This window comes from Python bivittatus, unplaced genomic scaffold, assembly GCF_059951505.1.
Source record: "Python bivittatus isolate LINGU-HERP-01145 unplaced genomic scaffold, Pbiv_v1 ctg000080_np1212, whole genome shotgun sequence".
NCBI lineage: Eukaryota > Metazoa > Chordata > Lepidosauria > Squamata > Pythonidae > Python > Python bivittatus.
Window position 1 is genome coordinate 11,770,276 of NW_028277035.1, and position 17,710 is coordinate 11,787,985.

The window sequence follows — 17,710 nt, forward strand, 5'->3', positions numbered from 1 at the left end:
GTGGAAGATGATACTAATAAATTTAAATGCATTCTAGAATAAAATGATGTTTGTTTGAAATCAGGGAATCGTTTTGTTTCATACAATAATGCATTATAATTATTCTTTAAAGTAATAAGAAGGAGCCCGTGACTGTGAAGAACACCAAGCCACCTCCAGTTTATGAGTCAGAGGAGGAGGAGAAATGTAAGCCAATGTCTTATGAGGAAAAAAGACAACTGAGCCTGGACATTAACAAACTCCCTGGTGAAAAATTAGGCCGGGTTGTCCATATCATCCAGTCAAGAGAACCCTCACTCAAAAACTCCAATCCTGATGAGATTGAAATTGACTTTGAGACATTAAAGGCATCCACGTTGCGGGAGCTGGAGCGATATGTAACATCTTGTTTACGGAAAAAGAGGAAACCTCAAGGTATCTTTCAAGCTCAGACTAGTTGCTTCAAATGCCAGCAGTATTTATTAAATCACTTTCTACTATGCAGAGATGGAAAATGTACTAATATTGGAGCATGATAAACTTATGCAAGAGTTACCTATTGTGAAATTGCACCTTTTCCAGCAATTAATGGATTAAATTAATAACAAAAGAGCTAATGGATTAGCAATTGTTAGTACTGGACTTTGTCTTGATGGCCTCTGAGACAGATCATATATTATTGCATATTGTGGTACACTGCTCCTCTACACTGAAGTATGTTTTTAAATTACTATAAACACACATCTCTGTTTTACATGAACATTATTTATTGGTACAATGAAATATTGTTTAATTGCTTTAGAAAATGTATTTAAAGCTTATCCATATTTATTGCAAAAGGGGTTTTTTTTTATCAAGAAGTATATTTACAATAATTTATAAATATAAAGCAAGAATATGTTGCTTTATATATTTTTAAATTTTTGAAGTATTTAATTTTTGTGTTGGTAATAATTTATATTTTTCTTAACATTATTAATAAAAACTTTCTAAAAGAAATGCACAGCAGCTAGTGTAAAGATTTCAAAAGAGTAGAGCGTGTAAATGCTAAATTATTTGAGAATTTCAAATTTTCAAGCTCCTCTTCAATTCTCCATTTCCTAAAACAAGATAGCAAACCAAACACTTCTGCATACCATTAAGAAAGAGGAAGAGGCAGGACATTTTTTCTGTCCTTCTGAAATCAGTGTTTCATTAATCTAATTAAAACATACCAATTTGTGGAAACCTTTCATGAAAAAAAATAGTTCTTTGGATGATATCCAAGAACATCTGTGTTCTGACAGACTACATATGCCAGTGGAATGAATTCTTCTGTTTATCCATCCCAAGGTACCCAATATCTGGAAGATTGGGGACCCTCCAGAGCAAGTATGGAACAAGCAGAGCTTTTGCAGGGGAGGGGAGCAAAGTAAAGTCCCATTGTATGAGTAGATATCCAATCATCTAACACTGATATTTAATAGGAATATTTAATGACACAAGAATAGATTCTGGATTATTGTCTTATCCAATGACAATATTGTACTATTGCCTTGTTGCAGCAGAGAAAGTGGATGTAATTGCTGGTTCCTCTAAAATGAAGGGATTCTCCTCCTCAGAGTCTGAGAGCACCAGTGAGTCCAGCTCCTCCGACAGTGAAGATTCAGAAACAGGTTAGATGCAGATTATTTAAAGACTCAGTCCCATACCTGTTTCCTGTATAAATAAATATGTTTTTAGCACTGGCTTGGTCTTTTAATTTTTTTTTTTGTATTTGTATTTAAAGTAATATTTATGTATCTGTATGTGGAACCTTCCAGTTTGGATCAAATAATATGTTGCATAAGTGCCATATAATTGATATGAACTACATTATATGTTGTAATTAATTTAATCTGACAGAACCATTTTATAATTTATGCCAAAGCAATTTTATATGTAATGGATTAGATTCACAAATTAAGAGAAACAATGTTTTATCACCTGAGAATAACACTTTTTGTAGAGAACATTAAACTAGATTGATAGAAAATACAAATAGATATGAGTCTGTATGTGTGAGAGTATATAAGAAAAATGCTATTGAGAAAATAAGATTTTTGAGGAAAATAAGCTGAAGCAGGGCAAAAAATGTTCTGTAAAGTTTTCTGGGTTATTATATTTGTATTGCCAGACACAATCTATAGATATTAACTATGAGAGGTTTTACAGGTTTCACATAGTTCAAAACACAAAAATTGTTTGTAAAATAATATTACAGTTACACTTCTGTGTATAATTTTTTTTAATTGAAAATTTGATATTTGCATGATCCAAAAAATGATGTGTGGTTCTTTGGTCCTCTAAGAGGTAACAAACAGTTTTTACAACTTAATAAACAACTATTTTAAAAGTAACAGACATAAAATTCTGCATACTCTATTAATTTTGTAGTTCTAACGCAGGTTTGGCATCTACAACATTTTTAAGAATTGGCCAATTCAGAGAACAGTTGAGGTTTTATCCATTAAACAACTATTCCGAATGTATGTGCCTTTGAGTTAGTTTTTGACTCCTGGCGACTGCCTGGACAACTCCCTGCAGTTTTCTTGGTAAGATTTTCAGATGTGGTTTGCCATTGCCTCCTCCCTAGGGCTGAGAGAAAGTGACTGGCCCAAGGTCATCCAGCTGGCTTCATGCCTAAGGCAGGACTAGAACTTGTGGTCTCCTGGTTTCTAGCCTGGTGTCTTAAACACTACACCAAACTAGTTTTCCGAATAGACATATTTGAGTCTGAATTTTTAAAATGGAAGACTGCTCAAGCAGCCTTCCCCCCCCCCTTTGCCTCTTTTACCCTTTCATTTACTGTACCATCTGAGAACCCTCTCCAGAAGGTTGAAGAGTTGGGGGCTTTCCTGAACAATATACACTATGTCACAGAAAACAGCAGCATGAAAGGAAATTCATCTGAAATTAGATGGGTGGAGTTCTACTATTCAGTGTGCTCAATTACTCAATCCCTGCTTTAAAAAATAATTTGTAAAATATATTGGAATTTCATGTAGGCAGTAAACAGCTTTATTTCTTTTATCTATATAGCTTGTAGAAAGGCTACTGTTGGGTTCTAGGTTCATGAAAGGGAAAGGGAAATAATAAGACAAGTAGACATTTTAAAATTATAATGTTGGTTGAAGTGATAGGAATTTGGTAGTCCAGGAATTTACAAAGGCATTTTTTGTTTTAGAATTAATTTCAAATATAGATGTCATTCCATGTTTCCATTTGTTTTACTTTTTTGTTCTATTCCTCAAGCTGCCATAGGTTTCAAAAGCAGGTTCTTTAAAATCACAATTCTACAATGAAACTTTCTGTGGCACAATAACAAAAATACATGCTGCTTGTATTTTTATTAATAGTGTGGTTTTGATTTATATTTCTGTACTAAACTTCTTTGTTTATAAATTTTGAAGACATCTTGATGAAACCCTGATACTAGACAATGATTTCCAGCTATTGACCAGATCTGAGACATAAATCCATACATACTCTACATAGACTGGTAGAACTGAAAAGTCTCATTTTAATTGTCTTCCTGTCAAAACAAGTTTATTTCTCATTAGAGGCACAACAGATGCCTCTGATGATGTGCCTTGCTTTTTCCCCTAGTGTTTATTTTTATCACTGAGGTTTTTTTAGAAAAAGAGGGGGGGAAGGCTTGCTCTTCACTTTATTATCAGATCTTAAAGCCTTGCTAGCAAAATGTGTATTAAAAAAGTGAGTTTATTTATTTATTTTGTAAATTACCATAGATTGTAGGTGTAGATTAATCTTGTTTATGTCATTCTTTAAGGGCATTTTATGCTTTGTTTTTATTGATGTGAAATGGTATTTTTACTGATTTTTTAATTATTGGCTTGATATGTGTGTTTAATGTTTTTTAAATCTAATTAGTGTGCATTGTATTTTGATAAAGTGACTTTAAAAGCTCTATTCTAGAAGTGGAATATATAAGTAGATATTAGTATTTACCAGACAGATAGCAGCTTAAATAAAATTTTGTGCCACCTGTAGTACCTTAGCTGATACTATATTATCTAAAAATCTATTGGTTTTTAGTGAGATCTTTCTATTGTTTTATGTTTTAATTGTGCTTGTTGTTAAGGGTGGCGGTGGTCATTTCACACATAGCCTAAGTATGTTGTATGTTTTCATTGTGTAAAACTATTAGGGTTGGATAAGAATTTCACTTTAAAATATTTTAGTACATCATCAAACATTTCAGGTGTAGCTTCATAAATTGAATATTAAAAAAGAAATATTACTACAATATATCCAATGTCACATCTCAAGTCATTTGGGCACAAGAACAGAAAGAGAATTTAACTGTTAATCCATTTCTGTTTTTTCACATAACATTGAAAATATGGACGCCGTATGTTTTGAGTCTGAATGTCTCCAATTTGAAATGTACCATTTCAGTTGCAAAATGGTTATTTCAATTATTTTGGGAGTGTTTTGAGCTTGAAACAGTATTCTAAGTGGTGTTGCTTCAAACTTAACATTCTCCAAAAATAACTGAGCCGGTTTGAATACAAGATGTTTTGCACATCCTTACTTTAGACTAGTAATATTCAGTTAGAAGTTAAATAATGAAGTCTGATGATCCACAGAAGAGACCCCATATGGAGGAGGCCAGCATGCAGTTGAAGAAACAGCATATACAATGTAATTTTGAATTACATGTTTGGGCCATGGGAAATGCTGCAGTGAAACCAGAGAAACAAAGTCCAAGTTGCAAGTGTTACTATTTCCTTCTCAAGCATGTATATTCCTTTTTTGAAACCTAGCTTAAAATGTTCACTGATGCTCATATTTTCACATTAAGGTAGGCAGAATTTTCCTAAATTCTGTCTTATCAAGAAACTAGCTTTTACATACATTTACAATTAATCCTGTTAGTTCCTTTGGCAAGCAATTTTGACCAATAACCACAGATGGCTTTGTCTGAGATTTATTAGATTGTCCCAGGAGGAACAAACCAGAAACCCTGGTTTGGACAACACAATATTCAAATACTAAATGAAATTGTTAATGTTTGCTAGCCATGCCAGCTGGTAGAAGGAACTATCACAAGCAATCTGAACAGTGTGCATTAACATGTTGCTTGTGTCCTAGTAAACTAAAATACATCAGAATTTACCAAGCTGTGTAAGTACAGGCAGATGACTCTCAGCTGAAAGAAAATTATTAAATCATCTTGTTTGATGTTAGTATTTTTTTGCCAGTGATCAATATCAATTCAGTTTATTTGGATTTTTTTTCATTGAAATTTTGATAAAATTAATTTATCACTTTTGGATTTTAAAGATTCCTCTCTAGCCACCAGGACAATAGTTGTATTAATGATAATTTAGATCATTCTAGTCACAATGGATGGCAGACCTTTCCTGATTCCCCCCCAAAGCTAAGTCGTGATAGGTTTGATTAGTACTTGGATGGGAAACAGGACTGTAGGCTGGATTAGGTAGTTGAAAACATTGCAGTAGTACTCAAGGGCAAGATGTATTACTTACAGCAATTACTTTGGATTTGATTGTTATTCGATCACTAATACTGAATTTGTAACATTGTTATACTGGATTTGGTTAATATTTCAGTCAGTTCTTTATAGCCTCTATAACAGTTCCATCTCAAATTACTGTGCCAAAGATACATTCTAACATGTACTGAATGGGAAAGTTTGAGCTTTTAAGATTTTCCCTAAATTTTGATATTTGTAATATGGTAATGCAGTAACTTTATACATTTGCCTGTATTGCATACCTGCCCAAATTAATAGGAGCTAAGATTCTTTACCTTTGACTTGCATGGGATATAGATTGCACCAGAAGCATGTGACATAAGTCTTTCACAGCTTTTTCAAACTGCAGTTTATAGTGCCTTAGTGAGAAGAACTGGTTGTGAACTCATGTATACAATATGAGCACTAGCTGTGTTTTGAAAGATGAGTAAATGAGGGTGTGCTTTACTGCATCATAGTTTATATTCTTGTTTAACCTACCATCATGAAGAAGAATCTTTGTGTCTGGCCTTGACTATAACTAGCTCATGTTTTTATTTGGATGAAACTTGGGCTTTCTTGAAAAGCTATATTGTTTTTCTCTTTAAAAGTTAGAGAATCTTCACTTAATAACGTTTGCTGATATTTTCAGTATGGCTTCATCTGATAATTTTCTCAAATTCTCTTTTACTCCTGGAATGTATATCATAACTTTGTACATTGCATTCACTGAGGTACGTTTTCAGTGAAATATGATTCCGCTGTGAAATTTTGAACAGTGACTAAAGATCCAAAGGTTCTGTGTTTTAGCTGACTGGCTTGTTGCGCAGGCAGCCTGTTACATTCTGTGCATCTTGGACTGCAACTCCCATAGTCCATTGAATTGTAGTCCTAAATATGTGGAGATCAATATGTTGCCGCTGCCTTAATAAACGGCAAACAAATCGTACGTTTAAAACATTTTCTTAGCAATCCACCTCTCATGTTTTTACCTGACATAACTTAAGTGCTTGATCTGTTGCTCTGCTGTTTATCTGTGTCTGGCTTTGTTTTGTTACACATTAATTACCTCTGACTTGAGTAAAAAATATACCGAAAATATACCGATCCATTATCCTGATTAAGATCCAAGCTGATGGAGACTTTTGCAGAAATGTTAGTCCCTCCCACCTCTTGTGTGTGTGTGTGTTTGTGTGTACTCAGAGACTTTGTTGTTATATGGAAAGCCATATAACATAAGCACACTATTTTATGTGCTATAGCTGTGTTTTAGATTGTTTTCCCCCTCTTTTTTCTTTTCAAGAGTTCTTCCTACTAAATCCCCAAACTGCTTTTTAAAATTTCTTCCAAGTTTAAAAGCAGCTCAGTAATCAGACATGAAAGATACAGAAAAGTTACACTAGAAGATAAACCAGTAGAGATAAGCAAATCTCTGAACAAGTATCCAAGTGCTAACAGGATGTGTCAATAATTGTGAAAAATCGCTTAAAGAGAGCTATAGTTAGAAGCACTTAGTGGATTGTCTACAAAACTTTGGTATAGCATTAAATGTATTTCTAAACAGGTATTTTCTCTCTCTTTAAAAAAAATGTGCTTCCATGCTACAATTCAGTAACTGCTCCTTAAAAATGTAATATACATCAATACTCATTATGGAAGTATGGCTGTCCTTTTTCTATAAAGCTAAATAAACATGTGTAAGCAAACTCAAAATCTGAATATTAAGCTTCATATTTAGTGATGGCTCATAGCAGAATCATACAGTAAGCTTGACTGTCAGTGACAAGGAGTAGTTTATGAGTTGATCTAATGCAAGCTTTCAGGGTTTTAGTGGACTACATATCTAATAATAATAATCTTTGAGTTTAGAGAAAGCAGTAGATATATTCTTCCAATTTCAAGAAAACACAGAATTTCCCAACAAATTAGTCACTCAAAAACCCAGATATTGATATTCCAAATTCAGTATAAAAATATAGCCTGGAATTTACTTGTGAAGGTTATTTATAAACAAAAATATGTATTTGGGGATTTAAAATAAATAATGTTTTTATTAATATTGTTAATTTTTCTCCATTTGCATTTGTTCCTGCCATTTGTTTCTAATTTTTTATGAAGGGATGGGATAAGATTTGACCTTTTTTTGGTTGGAATGTGTAAATTGCATGATTAAGTCAAGCTGTAATTCCTCTTTCCCTTGAACTGTTCAGAATGCATTAATCATGAATTGAGTATCTGCTGTCATTTTTATTCAGCTGTTCAGTTACTTTATGGAAAAAAATTAACAGTAATTTATATAATCTGTTTTAAATTTTATCTGAATGCTCATGATTTAACTGATGTAATCATAATAGTTTAAAATAAATTGTATAGTTACTATATTTTTGTTCTAAAAATAAAAATAAAGAATTTATTTTTTTGCTGCAGAAAATGTACCTACCTTTTGTATAATAACTAAAATTGTAGTAACATTTAATTTTGACATTTGAAAATGGACATTCATGTCTCCCCCCCCCCCGTTTTTTAAAGATAATAGTCTCATTGGTTCAACAGGCAAATAAACAACCTTTTTAAACATCACATCAGAATTCTTTTATTGAAAATATCCTATTGTCTGATTATCAAATAGAAATTCAAATTTATTTTCATTTTCTGAAGTGTGCAGAACCAAAAAAGGCTTGGATCAGCCTCCCTGTTCATGTGTGGAAAGTACTTCTGCACACACAATCCAGGGAGGTTTCTTTATTTTTGAGTCCCCTGGAAAGATATTCCAGAGAGACCTTTAGTCTTTGTAGGTGCCTTTTGAGTAATAGGTAGGCTGCTGGTGGAAGGATGCACTTACATAAACAGAAGCAGCCTTACACTACTTCAAAGCCAAACCAGGGTCTATAGAATGGGTTATTCAGGTTTGATAAACGTGTGGTAAATGGGGTACTTGAATTACTTAGTGACAGGTCTTCAATAATATTATGTTAATTGAAAATTACATTAAAATTGAGATTAAACAGATTTTAAGATTTCTAAAATATTCATTACTACTTCATCTAAACTGCTGTGCTATTTTAGTAATGCTTCTGCAGGGACAATTGAAACAAAATCTCCACTTCAGCCTTGGCCTGTTCCTTATTTTCAAGAGTTAAGTTTAAGTAGTGTTACTAGATGATTCTGTAATAAAGAACATCTTAGGATGTTATGTACAGTTTTATTAGGTTGCCACAAATAAACTTGGTGTAATTTAGATTGCACTAAAAAATGTGAAATAGTGGCCTATGTTGCATTCTTTTGGGAGAATATACTTTGAGTATAGGGGTAATATTTCAGGCAGTACATGGCCACGCATTACAAGAAGTGAACTAAAGTCAGATGATGCCAGAAATATTTTAAGAATTGAGTCCAGTGGTGTCTGTCTGCTGGTGAAATTGATTCCCTTTCCCAATCTTCTGTGGAAGGTTACAGGATGGATCATCTAAAGCAAATATGGACATGCACAGTGGTGCAACCAGAGAAGGGGAAGGAGAAGAAAGAAAATACTTTGCTTGAATGGAAAACCATTCATTTGGTTTGCCCTTACCAAAGTTACTTATATAAAAATAATTTCTTTTGTACCACTTTTCAGAGTTATACAGCCACAAAAATAAAAAGTATGTTATATATAACTTAAATCAGTGCTGTCAATTAGGATATATTTCCTATAGAACAGCTATATCTCACTTTAAAATGAATTACTTTTGTTTATGTTTTAATGCAGTTCTTTTAAACTAAACAACTGTCTCCACCTGAACTACATTCTTAGATCAACCAGTATACGTGATACCAAATTTACTACCTTTTTGAGGTTTTGTGCAGGAGTAATGTATCTTGACTACATTATTGTGTATTTTAACTGAGTTTTAATTATTTTATTTTGTATTTTTTGTCAGCCAACTTGAGCACCCTAACATTGAGAAGGCACAGTACAAACTGAAATGCTAACAAGTAATATATAATACAATGTAATAAAGTATAGTACCATATCATAAAATACAGTACTAGAGAGCATAAAATGCAGTGAAAGCCAATGTTGTGGTTAAGATGTGGGAGTGGGGACCCAGGTTCACATTCTTATTTCACCATGGAGCAGTCACTGGGTAACTTGGAGCAGTCACTATCCCCCAGCCCAACCTGTGTCTCCTCTTGAGACTCCTAAAGGAAAAACAGTATAGTATAATAGTGAAATGAATGCAAGTATGTACTACTTAAAGCTTCCCATTTATGAAGACATTGGCATAGTCTCTGAAGATTTATTCACAGCAAAGTGATTTTCAGGGGCAAACGTACTGCTGAACCCTTAAGTTGAGCTTGAAAATGTCCTACAATAATGCTTTCTTATTTTAAGCTAAATATTTACATCTGTGACTAATGTCTCAGGAGATGGCAGCACCTGCCCAATCTTGTTTAGCCTCTGAAGCTACCTCCGCGTTGGGCCTACAATTAATATTTGGATAGGAGACCTCTGAGGAATCACAGGGTTGTAGTTTAGGCTGAGAAATTCTTTAATTAAAAAAAAAAAATGACGGCAGCAGCAAACTACTTCCATGTTGTTGCCAAGAAAACTCTGGATATTTCTGTGAAGGAATCAGGAATCAACTTTTTACTTTTTAAAAGCTAAATACATCATCAGGCTTTTCTTAATTTTGTCTGTTACAATCGAACAGCATCAGTTGTTTTTAAGTTAGCTTTTCCTTCCTTAAATATAGTAACTCTTAATTTAGAAATCACCTTATAATTAAAATGCTAGAAGGGGTCTATCTTTTTTCTTACAGGAGCAGAGATTTTTTTTTGAGATTGAAAATTAATCTAGAAAGAGCTCATTTGATTATATTAATGAAATGCTAAATATGTCATGAACTAGATTCCGAAAGTCTTGATCTTCAAATTACATGCCAGAGAGTCTTGTGGGTTTAAAGTTCATGGCAAGTTTTTTTTTTTTTAAGATTTGTTTCTTTTATTTATGTGAACTAATTGGAAAGCTTATCTTGCCAGACACAGTAATAAAGCTGTTCATCCATGCACATGCAGATTCAACATTGGGTATTACAGCCATAATTATTTTACCTTTTTTATTCCTCTTTGCCCTCTAACATAAAATGGGATTACAGTATATCTCTTTGGTATAGTTCTTGTGAATAGTATAATGCCAGCAAAGTTTGTATTTTGCAGAGGCTGCTCTTATTCATATATTTACGTGTTTACCTTATATACTGTCTGTTCCAACAAAATATATAGCATACCATTTTCTTAATGCTCATAGTGTTAGTGTGTCAGGGTGTTAATATCTAATGTGTATTGGACATGTTTTAAAACTTAATAAATACTCGAAAGTATTGCTTTTTTAAAAAGGCATTTGGTTGGAGTAAGTGGCAGTACTTTTTCCCCCAATTTGAGGTCTTCAGTGATAAGTGTCTTCCATTCTTTTATTCTATTTACTTTGTGGCCTACATTGCATAGCTGCTGCCTCCTGGGTAAATTTACAATGGTTTCCACATTGCATTGTAAATATATAAAAAGTATCTTGACAGAAGTTTTCTAAATGTGAAACAGTAAAGATCTGACAGGTAATACAATTTTTGCCATATGTACCAATTGCAAGGGAATCTGAAAAAGGAGCAAAGGTGATAACTCTGAATTTTCTGTAGTGAAGCAAATATTAGTACAACTGATGCTGGTAATCTGTTACAATAGATCAATAATCTTGCTTTAAAAAAAAAAAGCCTTGTAATATTTTTGTTCTATGTGTAGTGCGACATGCAGTACAAGGGGAATTTCATAATCATGTTTCTTCCTGGTGGGAAGTTTGCAACTGTTGGAAAAAAATGAATCTGATATTATCAGAGAAGTAGGGATGGATCTTATCTTATATGCTGTTGCAGAATTAATAAATAAGCCTTGGAAATTCAGATTTGAAAATCTGTTAGTCTTGGCATGCTGCTATCATTAGTACCCCCAAAAAAAGGTCTTAACACTATATTTTGAATTCATGTAATTAGCCACTTCACATTTTTTAAAAAATCAAATAATAAGATCTGAAGTAAAAAAGGAGTTGTGGATATTGTGTTAAAATTCACCTGGAGAGAAATTGAAACAGAAAGACCAAAAAAACAACATGCAGAATAATGTATGGTTTGAACTTTCAAAAAATCCTCTTTTGTATTTTGGCTTAATATTTTCTGTTTGGAAAAAAAAGTAATTGCTATTTTACATGTTAAAATAACCTGTGTAAATAAAGCGTTTTACTATATTTACTGTCTCTATGTTTATGAGAGTAGAGGGAAATTTTGCTTTTCTTCTTTGACAAGAAATTTGTGTCTTCAAAATGAATTTTCAAGTGATACTGCTAGCTTTTATCAGAAGGCGTTTTTGCTACCATTTTATAGTAGGGTTGTATAAAATTTTCTGATGAAAAAGTGGCATATACAGCTTTTTTCAGTTGTCTAAATGTGGCACATTCATATCCACTGCAGAAATGGTTGGGTTGAACCTAAGCAGGGTAGCCCTAACTATCCTTCCAGAAACAGGTAACAATTGAGTTACCTAAGCTTTCTAATTTCCCCCAAAAAGGGGAGAGGGGAAAAACACTTTTTTGACATAATTTTAAGTACCAAAAAGCAGCCGAAGTCATGAAAGCAGAACATAATTTTTTTGTGAAGATACCTGGGGTGATTTATGTGCAGTAAAAACTTAAGCAAATACTGTAGTAAATCCCTAGCGGCAACTCTTACCTGGGCTAATGAGGTGCTACCCATTAAATGCAAAAAGTTGTTCTTTTAATTGCCTCAATGTTAAAATTACATGGAGGGTAGACTCAATAAAAGGTATGCTGGGAAATGAGTTATTGAGGGAAGAAACTCAAAAGTGAATAGTTTAATTCCTGCTGTGGCATATTTTAACTGAGGCTTTGCCTCAACAACTTACACTAATTGAAACTGTTCGTTGTAAAACGAGTATTTTACTTTGTAAAATAAGTAAGCAAGAAGTTCTTCTGCCTTTGTTTTATGTATATAAATACACATATCTAAGCTTTAAATGTTCAATGTATGCTAGAAATATTAATGCTGTGTCTTTGGATTTCAGTGTCTTAGTCATGAAACGACTCGTGGTCAAAAGCATTGCCCATGCAGTAATCTTTTATTATTCTTTTCCCACAGAAATGCCCCCCAAAATTAAGAAAAAAGGGCATCCTGGTCGAGAACAAAAGAAGGTAGGTTATAATACAGTTTTTTGGGGGCGGGAATTAGTATGATAGTCCTTTGCTCAAGCATTCCATACATTTGTTTTTAAACAATATGTTCTTCTTTAGGCCCTGGTGAAAGGGAAAAGAAGAGCTGCATTTACCTTGATTTCTTAGACTCCCTTGCATTAGTAATAGATTGTATCTCCATTGGTACTTTGATTCTAAGACTACTTAATTATTTCTCCTCTTAGCCCTGGTCACAGGCAGGAATTTGCTTACTGTTGGACCCAAGCTTCCAATCCTAAATTGGCAGAAGAATAGATAGAAGAAATATCAAAATTTTTAAAAAGTTGTTCCATCTGTCTTGCTGTTATTCAGAAGAGCTGTGAAGATCTGGCTCTTTACCAGGTCCTTGGCAAGGGAGAATGAGACCCCTTGCTTCATCATGCTTGCCATCTTTTATTTTTATGTTTTATTGATTTTTTTGTATGTTTAATTTTTGCATGTGTCCTGCCTTTCATAGCAGAATCCACCTGTTGATTTGCTGCTTCCAACCGGTGAAACTAGCACTGTTTGTTGAGTTAGTTCAACATTAAACTTATACACTCACTTACACATGGAGTTGCATGCTTTTCCCCCCAAGTTGACAGTAGGGAATGCATAGGGTTGCTTTTCTACCAGATCTCCAACACCCACCCAGTTCATTTTTTTCTGATTGCAAAGAATTGGTTTAGTATTCACCTTTGCTAAAACAGCATAGGTGGAAGAACTGTATAGGAAAGAGCCATTTGGCAAAAGGGAGAAGGTGAAGGATAAGAAATATTTTCCACCATTGATTTTCTGTGCAAAAATGATTCATTCCAAAACTGTTTTGCATTGATTGTTAGATCTGCTTCTTTCTTGCAGCACCACCATCATCACCATCAACAGGTGCAGCAGCAACAGCAACAGGTGCAACCACAGCAACTACCACCACCGCCACCTCCATCTGCCCCCCAACAAGCAGCTGCCACAGTCAAGTCTTCTCCTCCAGCTTTTGTTCCAACGCAGATCCCAGTTATGGAGCATCCACTCCCAGGGAATATGTTTGACACTATTTCACATTTCACTCAGCCTATTCCTCACCTTCCTCCACCTGAGATGCCCCCTCATCTCCCCCAGCAGCCTGAGCACAGCACTCCTCCTCACTTAAATCAACATGCAGTGGTGTCCCCTCCAGGTAAACCATTTTTAGGTGCATTAGAAGCTGTATGTTGAGTTTGTGAGAACTAGCAAGCCACTTGTTCTTTCATCATTCTTTCCCAGTTGAGCTTTGCAGTAAATGAGCACCAGATCAATCCAGGATACTATAAATTAAGTAACAGTTCAAAGTTAAGAGAGAAAATACAATTTTAGATGTAATATTTCCAGCCAACTAAATCCATTGTGAAATCAGATCTGATTAGCTGAGATACAGCTGCCTATTATTTGGGAAAGAGAACTCTGATTTAAATCTTAGTTTAACTGAGACCAAACTCTGGGGATGAGGAAAATGTACCTTCAAGGAAAAGAACATTCCAGAGAACTCCAGAATGTTCCCATTTCTCCTGCAGACCATGCTGTTGTGTATCTTCCAGTAAAGGTCTGGCAGTTTTCCAAAGACTGCCCAATTACTGCTAGAATTCCAGAGTTGTCTGGAACATTCTGTTCCCTGAATAGTAGGTTTTGCATGTGCTTACTAAAATCCCAGTTAACAAAACTGTAGTTCCTTTTATACAGAACAGCATAGAAACAGAGACAATATGGAGATGGTGGAATTTGCAAGCCAGGGTTGCATGTTTTACAAATACTGAAATTATGAAGGCTATCATTTCTTTCTTTGTAATTCCTAATCATGGGTCTATCAGTAGAGCAAAGTAAGGCTTTGCTTTTGAGATGATAGAATGGACTGTATTATTCCAGATGGAGAATAATATCTGTTTAACTTTATGTTAAATATACTCTGTAAGTAGAAAAGTAGTATGAAGGAGGTGGTTGGCGGTGGGGTCCTTCCTTCCTTCCTTGAAATAATTAATAATATTTCCTACAAACAGTTTTACTACAAAATGAACTACTCTCTAGTTCTTAGGCTCTTGTGTAGATTTTGCCTTGACTCTTGGAATAAGAGAGTCTTTTGGAGTAGGCAGTTATAATTTTAATTGATTAATTAAAAATAAATTAATAACGATAGCCACAAACTCTGTGCCATAGTATTTAATGTAATGTTTCACTGTTTTCTCTTCTTCAGCTTTGCACAATGCTCTGCCTCAGCAGCCCTCAAGACCCAGTAATCGAGCCGCAGCACTCCCGCCCAAACCCTCTCGGCCTCCAGCAGTGTCGCCAGCTCTTAGCCAGCAGCCCCTGATCCCCCAGCCCCCACTCCCCCAGCCTCCCCAGGTGCTTCTGGAGGATGAGGAGCCTCCTGCTCCTCACCACAGCCTGCCGCTGAGTAATAGCCAGATGCAGCTCTACTTGCAGCAGTTGCAGAAGACGCAGCCGCAGACGTCTCTCCTCCCTTCAGTGAAAGTGCAGTCACAGCCTCAGCCCTCCCTGCAACCACCTCCTCACCCTCCAGGGCAACAGTTACCGCATCAGTCACAGCAGAGGCCAGTACATATGCAGCCCATGCAATTTCCACCCCATATTCCACAGCCTCCACCACCCCCACCACCGCATCTGCCCCCTCAACAGCAACAGCAAACCCCACAGCAGGCAAAACCCCAGCAAGTCATCCAGCATCACTCTTCACCAAGACATCACAAGCCAGACCCCTACACAGCAGGTGAGTTGCTTGAGTGCGAAATGTAATGGCTTAATGGATGGGTTTCCAGATACTTACCATCTGATCAGATGAATGGAAGTCATCGCTCTGATTTAAAATTTGTGGAAAAATTGCTTGTAAAATAGCTCTGTAAAGAGGAAATGTAGTAAAGCAAGTGAAAGGAACATGGGTTTTCCTGATGGAAATTATTCCCTTTTCTCTCAGGATCACCTTTTGTTTGTTTGCTCATTCATTTATATCCCACTTCTATATTCAGATGGAACACCCAAGATGGCTTACTGCATAAAATACAAAAAAACTAAAAACTTGCTGAAGGCATGGCTTTCAATATCTTTTGTTCTGTGGTTATTTCATTTTAACCAAAATTTGAAATTTTGCTAACACAGACTTTATTTTCCACCTTCCTGTAAGCTCATAGAAGTAGAGTTCATCATGCAAACCAGAGTCCAAAATAAAGCAGAGATCTACAATGTGCAGAGAGCTGCATTTGCATTCAAGCCAGTGCAAGATTAACTTTGTTTCAGATCTTCAGTTGAATGTGCAGAAGCAGCTTTTCCTCCCCATTCTCTACTCTATCTATCTCTCCATGCATTCAGCTAAACTCCTGAAGAGGGATAATATGCATGGTGTTCGCTGTTCAGTGAAATATCCTTTATTTGGTTATTCCCTATCCTTCAGTTGGACTTGCTTTAAAAATTTCAAAAGTTGCAGGTCTACATCCAGTTATTTTTGTAGAGCAATAGAAAGCTCTTAAGTGGCTTGTGTTTTTAGATTTCATTTCAGTGCCCTTTCCCTCTTTGTAGATTCACTTTACTTGGAAAAGCTACCTGTAAATAGTACGAGTAGCAAAATTTATTTTATATTTGCCTGTTCAGTTGCCAGTTCTGTGGTATTACAGAATTAAACAGTTGGAAGGGGTCATTAAGGCAACGAAGTCTATCCCTCATTCCGTGATCCAATCCAAAGTAGTCCAGCATCTTATAAACATCTCTGGTAAAAGGGACTCTACCACCTCTTTGAGTAATTGGTTCCACTGTCAAACAGCTCTTACTATTTGTTTTTTTAATATTCAACTGGAATAGGGATATGCATGAAACATGTTTTATTTCTAATCTGAAAAAAGCCTTTGGTGTAGGAATCTTCTGCTGAATCTTTTTGGGCCAGGTACATTTTGGCAGAAATAAGTCCCAGAACAACTAGATTCTTCTGGGTTTCAGATGAAGTAAAATCCAGAGAAATCCTAGAGTGATTTTATTGAACAAGTAGAAAATTCTGGTGTGTTCTTCCTTCCTCCTTTCAGCAGCTCCCCAGTGTTGGCAAATTCCACTGCTCTGTGACACACAGATACTTGGTATTTCCAATTACTTTCCTTCCTTCCCTTCCCTTGCTTCTCCTCAGTCCCTGCTGCCTCCACTGTCCTACCAGCCCAACCAGCCCTGATCTTCCTAACACCTTCTGTTCTCTCCACTTCTGATATCCCAATGCAGTGTATTCCCCCCATCCTGACCTTTCCAGGGTCTTCCCTCCCTCCTGCTGTCACTGCTGATGCACTTGTTCCTAACTGCAGTAGTCTCTCAGTAAATTACACTTCCTAGCATGGCATATTCCATTGGCTTGCCCACCCCTGATTTTCCCAGTGCCTTTTTCTTTCCCCCCAGCCTCTACTGTCTGTGTTCTCAGTTTGCTCCCACTCTCCTCTGCTCCTGCCCCAGTCAACTGCCTTGAACACCAGCATTTCAGTACATGCTTGCTAAAATATAGCCCCATTTTCATTTCATGCATGAATAAAACATCCCAAATGCATGTGTTTCGGTTTGGGCATGAACTACCCCAAACCAGCTGCTCTGTGCACAGAATGTTTAGCATATCCCTAAACTAGAATTTGCCTTCCTGTTGACCTTTTCTCTGGGCCAATTTTTGCCAATTTTTCTTTTACATCCTTTCAGCTATTTAAAGAGCACTAGCATAGTCTCCCTGTCTTTTCTTCTCAGTTGCTTCCTTCTCTTTTCATAGAGCTTAGTTTCAAGTCCCCTCATTATCTGCACTAACTTTCTCTGAATCTGTTCCAGTTTGTCACAATACTTATTAAAATGTGTCCAGAATTGGATACAGTACTTGAGGTGGTGTCTAAGAAATGTGTAGTACGGTTATTACTTCCTGTGATTTAAGGACTGTACTTCTGTTAGTGCAGCCTCATTGC

At 35.5% G+C, this 17,710-nt stretch overlaps 1 protein-coding gene across 8 annotated transcripts in view; it reads left to right on the forward strand.

Moving 5' to 3' along the window:
- The window catches only part of BRD4 (bromodomain containing 4), a 95,489-nt gene that overhangs the window by 62,256 nt on the left and 15,523 nt on the right, over window positions 1-17,710 (forward strand). For all 8 annotated transcript variants that reach the window (XM_088133520.1, XM_088133513.1, XM_088133516.1 and 5 more), the window contains 5 exons: window positions 113-414; window positions 1,524-1,634; window positions 12,685-12,737; window positions 13,617-13,929; window positions 14,977-15,510. In XM_088133520.1, the coding sequence (XP_087989646.1) occupies window positions 113-414; window positions 1,524-1,634; window positions 12,685-12,737; window positions 13,617-13,929; window positions 14,977-15,510 (1,313 nt within the window). The remainder of the gene's footprint in view (window positions 1-112; window positions 415-1,523; window positions 1,635-12,684; window positions 12,738-13,616; window positions 13,930-14,976; window positions 15,511-17,710) is intronic.